Consider the following 6,963-nt stretch of genomic DNA (forward strand, 5'->3'; position numbering starts at 1 on the left):
AAAACTTTCACAGAGGGCTTAATAGCTTTACTGGTTAGCCAACCATGCGTTTAAGCAAATTGGCGCAAGTTCGATACCTATCACACGAGATCGAATTTTTGCTGGTGGTTTTCGCGCTGTAAATACTTTTTACGCTGTGAGCGTGTTCATGGGCCGGCCCGCTAGCGCGCTGCTGTAGGCGCCCGTTGCCTCAGTGGGCGCATAAGGCGCCCGTTAGGAGCTCCCGAGCCAAAGGAGACCGCGCGCGCCCGCACCCGCAGGCCGCAGCTCTTTCCCGCGTCTCCCCCTCACCGACGTTAGGGTTTCGATCCGTGCCGGCGTCCGCGGGAGGCGGAGGCGTGCTTGCCAGCCGGAATGGAGGAGCCTCACTGGGAGAGGGAGCGTCTCCTGGACCTGGCCGTCGACTACGGCTTCGACCGCGACTTCGCCGTAGCCGCCCTCTCCCGCCTCGTCCACCTCTACGGTACCGCCGCCTTACGCCCCCCTCCCCCCCTCCCCGCGAGCTCTAACGGCGGATTAGCTGCGGCTGGTTTTGTTTTCATGGGACGAGCTCCTGATTTGATTGAAACGAGGAGTTAAAATGTAGTAGGAATTGTAGGGGAGAGACGCCCGGCCCAATTAAGACCATTTCATTTTGGGGGTGGTTTGGTTGCGCTACTAGGATCAATGCCGCTTATGCATTATGAACACATCAGCTTGTTATTTGCGCATGAAAAACTTGGTTCATGATAGAGAGAGGACCAGTTATCACGAATTATGGAAAATGTATTAGCTGTTCTATTGGTTTCGCATGTGTTGACAATACTGCATTTTGATCACAATGAGCAGTCGTTTTGAGTATTTGGGTAGGTAGGTTGTTTGCGATATGGAAGGTGTTGAATCAAATCATTTCTTAGTGTACATATATTTTCTGTTTTGACCATTTTAGTGGGCCAGTGTTTGGGTGTTTTTTCTCCATGACAAGGAATTGGTGTACTTCTCCTAACTAGTAAAAGGCACGTACCAAGTACGTGTATAATCTAATAAAAGAAATAGTAAGCATTGGATTATTATTTGTCTTACTCCCTAATAATTTCGAGAAAATAAACTTGAATTAACGTCATCATTATGGCGATGGGGATACGCAAATTGGCAATGCATCCAACTTTTCACAAAATTATCAAGAAAGACCTATTTGCCAGTTCGTAAATAGTTCACACCCTAAGAACATGTGTTTGTGTTGATCATCATTTAACATGAAAAAGACTCCTTGGTCTATTTTGTTTGCCCCATATGATTCCTTGTTCTTATGACTAAACTTTACACAATTGGTAATTGCAATAAGAAGATCAAGGAATCGCTGCCCAATTTTTTTTTACATTTTTTTTGGAAAAGGGGGACTTCCCCGGCCTCTGCATCGAAAAGATGCATACGGCCACCTTTATTAAACAAGCAAAGAGGTTCGACACCAGTCTAAAATTCTCAAACAAAGCTGCTCACAGAGCGCTAAAGAAGGAAACCAAAAGCCACCACCGGACGGCAAGAGAAAGATAGGAAAACTAATTGCCTATCCTATTACATGACCGCCATCCAAACCGGCTGAAGATATCCCGTGCAACCATCTCCCATCGGATAGATCCAGTAACCAAACGCTCCCTGGCCTCCGTCGGAGTGAGTAATAACCACATACGGATCAAAGCAATGGCTCCGCCTTGTGAACCCACTTTTGGAGATATACATGATCGCTGCACACTTTTGGAGGCCAAATAGAAGAGTGCCATTCTGGATAAATAACAATGGGCAGCCATTATCTTTTACTACTCTTCTCCCGCAAAAAGAAATACTACTCTCCAGAACAGATATGTAATATCTTATACATCTCAGTATCTCACATTCTTCATGCTCGGACGTCCAATAATACAAAATTCTAGAAACTATTAAACCACATGAGATAAGGCTTCAGTATGTTTTACTGCCTTTCTCGCAGTAGGTTTCCATGCTTGTAACCAATGGTGAACAATTGGAGGCAAAAACTGTCATCTTCCATGTCTGAACCTAGTAGTACAGCCATTAGAAATAAATGCCATCATACAGAGTTACTTCCATGTAATCAGGGGTGGCATGAATTTTTTTCTTTCTGCTTGATCTAAATCAAAGTCTTCATTCATTTTACAATTAGAAACATATTGCCCTCATTGGTCAGATGAGTATATATTAAAATTACCAATAGAAACACTGTATTTTTAACAGAGATAAAGAGAAAAATATTAGATAAGGATAGATTATTACTCATCAAGTTTTTCAATATTTAGTAAAGATAAATTGAACGATTGAATCATGTATGCTATATTTTGAAACACACAATATTTTAAGTAGGTGATTGTGAGATAAAATCCCACTGCTTTTCTTTCTTGGCATAGGACTGTTACCATCATACAAAGTGCAACCAAGATATAGAGTTGGATTCTTCTTTTATTAATGGCACATCATAAATAACTTGTCATTGAGGATAATTCTACTGGCATGCATGTTTTGTCATTGGCGTCTGTACTCGTGCCTTGCATCATTGTTGGTACTTGCACTATCATCTGGTGGTCCAGATTAATCACAGAAAATTCAATAATTTTTCTGGTCTGCCTCAAAGAACCGCAACATATGTTGGTTTGACAAAAACACAAACAGCTGCCGTGCAGGAATACCAAACATTACCAATGACCATAACCAGCGCTAAATTTTCAAAACTGAGGGTTAATGTGATGATACGTGATAGATATTAGTAAAGAATCACCCGTGGAGTATCCGGATGCAGAAAAAGAAAAGCAAAACCAGTACAGGGAATGACTCACTTGGACAAGCTAAGCTACTCTATGACAGAGGAAGCTCCGAAGTCATCGCGACGCCGCGTATGCCGGACATACAAAAGGAGGGACTTGGCATAGGAATGCAGGGTGGAGGTGTGTTGAAGCTTGGGATGCAGAAGGGTGCGCGCAGGTTTTGCGGTGGCCGGCGAGACGGCGGCCGACATCTGGGTGCGAGGCGGCCAGTTTAGAAGTGGATTTTGGGAGCAAGAATACAGAAGATTGCTGTGTGGAGAGAGACGGGAGGCGGGGGTGAGTCAGTTGCTGCATGCTGGGAGCGGAGGGGGACGCCGGCCTGATCAGAGAAATGTATGGCGTACGGCGGTACGGGAAGAGTTCAGTCCGGAAGAATCGAGAAGGACCTGACAGAGAAACAAGCAGCCTGAACCGTTAGATGTATCCAAATCTGACGGCCAACTTTCTTTGGATTCGCTCCTGCTTAGTCTGTTGGATCTGCGAAATGGACGGCCCATACTGTTTTCAGATGAAGTTTGGCGGGAACACTGTATACGTGGTGGTAAGCCGCGAGTTCAAAAACTGATGTACTATAATAGTAGAGATAGAATGAGCAAAGGTCCTGCCGTGCATTCGACAGAATAAACATATGTTTGGTACTCCTGCCCATCTTCACAACATAAATCAGTGAAACCTGCTCAGTATGCTGACTTAGACGTTTAGTTTTCGGCAGCATTTTATATTGAATTATCAAGTGACTAGTGCTGAGGTTTCTGATGCTTTTGGATAAACTGTACCACCCATAGTTAACACATTATGCTTTGCTTTTGCTTCAGTGTAGTTTTGGGTTCACTTCTTGCTGGTTGATACTATGTATGGGCGATAATTTATTGTTCTGGCACAGGAGAGGGTGGCCAAGATTTCATCACTGTGGAGAACTGCGGCGATGATTTTATTGCTGCATTGGCTGATGCAACACAACTTACTGATGACTGGGATGACCTGAATGCAATAGAGACTGAAGCTTGTGGCAATTTGAATGAAATGATGAGGAAGGGTGTAAATGATGAAAAAGGAGGAGTTGTTCTGGATACCCCTTTGTTCAAAAGGGCAGACTCCTCCAGTCAACATAATCCGAAAGGTTTAAAAACATCGAGCTTTTCCTCTGATGATTCAGATTTTGACATATTTGATGAAACAAACACCCACCGTGATAATAACGTGGGTACCCAGAAGAAGCCACAAACAAGAAACTCTAAAGCTCAGACAAGAAGCTCAACAAAATCTACTGTAAGCCAACTCCTGATTTCTCCCATTACTGGTCTCTTCCATCTCCATTTCTATTGTGCACATGATGGATATGTACTTGTGAAAATACTGTGAGTCTGTGACATAAGTTGACTGAGCCTGCACCCATATGGACACAGTAAACATGCTATTACTATCTCCACAAAAGTAGAGAGAGTTTTGCTTTTCCAATCCTGCTGCTAATCTTATAGGCATTGCTCTTTGTGTTTCGAAATTATGTTTTAAAGGTGACCAAAGGAACCAAGAGATATGAATCATCAACTCCAACTTCAAATAGAGAGGGACAGCAAAATGCATGTCTTCGGAAGAGAGAAATTTTGAGTTATGAGCAGCTTTCTTCTCTAGATGACATCAATTTGGCCAATGCTGTCATCTTTGGCAACAAAAGTTTTAGGCCCCTGCAGTATGAAGCTTGTAGTGCTGCACTGGACAATAAAGACTGTTTTATACTTATGCCAACAGGCGGTGGCAAAAGCTTGTGTTATCAGGTCATTAAATTCTGCCTTGTTCAGCATTCTTCTTTTAATCTTGTTTGTTTTGCGAGATTTGAAAACTTCATTTGTATTATCACCTTTGCAGCTCCCTGCAACATTGCATCCAGGTGTTACTGTTGTTGTGTGTCCATTGCTGTCACTTATTCAGGATCAGGTGGTTGCTTTAACCTTCAAGTTTGGGATACAAGCAGCATTCTTGAATTCTCAGCAAACTGCTGCACAGGCATCTGCAGTTATCCAAGAGCTTAGGTTATTCCGTAGTTCATTTGATCTCTACTTTACATTATCACATGATTTTCTTTCCTATATCCCCTCCAGTGTAAGAAATGATCTGCCATTTGTTTTGTAACTTAAGTTCTCATCTCGTTGCAGAAATGGCACACCTTCTTTCAAACTTCTGTATGTCACACCTGAAAGAATGGCTGGAAACTATTCCTTCATGGAGATCCTCAAAGGCTTACACCAGAGGGTATATATTATGTTGTTGAAATGCTAGTTCTTCCGAGATCAGTACTTCTATTATTTGGCCCGAGAGGATATGCTAACCTGGACTTTTTGATAGGGATTGCTAGCAAGGTTTGTGATTGATGAAGCACACTGTGTAAGGTAATGCTTAAATCAAACCTTTGTCATATTCTTCCATAAGCAGTTTTTTTTTCCTGACATATTGCTGATTTCTATTTCTATCCAAGTCAATGGGGACATGACTTCCGTCCAGATTACCGAGGCCTAGGATGCCTCAAACAGCACTTCCCTAGAGTCCCAATCATGGCTCTAACTGCAACAGCAACTGAAGCTGTCCGTAAGGTACTAAAGCATTCCCCTCCTGTTCCCACACTACAGCTTGGAACACTAATTATTAGCTATAATTTTTATATGGAATTTGCAGGACGTCCTCAGTACCTTGAGGATCCCAAATGCTTTGGTACTTAAGAGGAGCTTTGACAGACACAACCTCGACTACATGGTGATTGGCAAGACGAGAACTCCCCAGATGCAGCTGGGTGAGCTCCTGAAAGAGCGTTTCATGAACATGTCTGGCATTGTGTACTGCCTCTCGAAGAATGAATGTGCGGACACTGCCAAGTTCTTGAGGGAGAAGTACAAGATAAAATGTGCGCATTACCATGCCGGCTTGGCGGCCCGTCAGCGAAGCAGCGTCCAAGAGAAGTGGCACAGAGGAGAGGTCAAAGTTATTTGTGCTACAATAGCCTTCGGCATGGGGATCGACAAGCCTGATGTGGTACGTATTCTCAGTCAATGTTTTTTTTTTGAATACTTGTGCACATTGTTTGCTAACTGCAACCTTTCAATCTGACACCACTCAGCGCTTTGTTGTCCACAACACGCTGTCGAAATCGATAGAAAGCTACTATCAGGAGTCTGGGCGGGCTGGAAGAGACGGCCTTCCAGCGCATTGTGTGGTGTTATATCAGAAGAAAGACTTCAGCCGCATCGTGTGCATGCTGAGGAGTGCTGATAACTTCAAGAGTGAAACCTTCAAGGTTGCAATGGACCAAGCAAAGAAAATGCAGGCGTATTGCGAGCTGAAGGTAAATAATATCTTGCTAACTAAAAGTGCAGAGCAAGGTGGTTGAAAAATCATCAGCAATCAACTTATGAACAATGCTCCTTTCTTTTCCAGACTGAGTGTCGCAGGCAGACTCTTCTGGGCCACTTTGGCGAACAGTTCAACAGTCAAAGGTGTAAAGATGGCCCTTGCCCCTGTGACATCTGTCTGAAGGAAGCTTCATGAGGGCACTAAGAAAGTGTTGGTCTTAACTCCATGATGGCTTGCTACTTAGAAGCTGTGTTCCTACAGAACCAGTACAAGCTTTGTGATGGTGATGCACACCGTCACTGTACTTGATGTTCAGGCTTTACGATGGATGCAGAGGACAGGAGGGGGCTATGTTGCACATATTGTGGGATTTTACCTTATAGCTCTTCACTGCATATATAAGCACGTAACCCTTTTATGTTTCTCCTCTCGGTTCCTCGAAGTCTTGTTATAATAAAACAAGACGTTAAGAGCTGATTAAGCCTACATTCTTACCATAACAATAGAGGTGTCTTTTCTTTACTCTTATTCTAGTGGCTTCAAAGTATCAACATCGGGTATTTTCTTAAGCCCACACAAAGGAATCCTGTGATCTCCACTAACATGCAAACAAACGACTGATTTTTTGGATGGTCAATATCTGGCGATCGTTCGCCGCAGCGGGAGGGAGCTCCGCTGCCACCGCTCGATCTCCTTCCTTCGGCCACCTCCTCCACAACGAAGAGCAGATCCGTAATCCTCTCTCCATCCCATCCTGACCCCCATGTCACCCCCGCTCAGGCAACTTGGGTGGTGCCGCAACCCTAGC

At 43.8% G+C, this 6,963-nt stretch overlaps 1 protein-coding gene across 1 annotated transcript; it reads left to right on the forward strand.

Annotated features, from left to right (window-relative positions):
* Positions 1–247: 247 nt before the first annotated feature.
* On the forward strand, positions 248–6,677 carry LOC119286031 (ATP-dependent DNA helicase Q-like 1). Its single transcript, XM_037565370.1, has 10 exons — positions 248–463; positions 3,697–4,082; positions 4,328–4,588; positions 4,680–4,843; positions 4,967–5,063; positions 5,157–5,200; positions 5,287–5,401; positions 5,484–5,837; positions 5,923–6,147; positions 6,240–6,677. Exons 1-10 carry the CDS (start codon positions 355–357, stop codon positions 6,348–6,350), a joined length of 1,866 nt encoding a protein of 621 aa, XP_037421267.1. The 5' UTR covers positions 248–354; the 3' UTR covers positions 6,351–6,677.
* Positions 6,678–6,963: the final 286 nt, after the last annotated feature.

This window comes from Triticum dicoccoides, chromosome 4A (assembly GCF_002162155.2).
Source record: "Triticum dicoccoides isolate Atlit2015 ecotype Zavitan chromosome 4A, WEW_v2.0, whole genome shotgun sequence".
Classification (NCBI taxonomy): Eukaryota; Viridiplantae; Streptophyta; class Magnoliopsida; order Poales; family Poaceae; genus Triticum; species Triticum dicoccoides.

Bases quoted from the DNA above. Each gene is read 5' to 3' on its own strand.
- LOC119286031 (XM_037565370.1), top strand. From the start codon at position 355: ATGGAGGAGCCTCACTGGGAGAGGGAGCGTCTCCTGGACCTGGCCGTC. The intron at 5,201-5,286 runs GTAATGCTTAAA...TTTCTATCCAAG, and splicing joins GATGAAGCACACTGTGTAAG to TCAATGGGGACATGACTTCC. The intron at 5,838-5,922 runs GTACGTATTCTC...GACACCACTCAG, and splicing joins GGATCGACAAGCCTGATGTG to CGCTTTGTTGTCCACAACAC.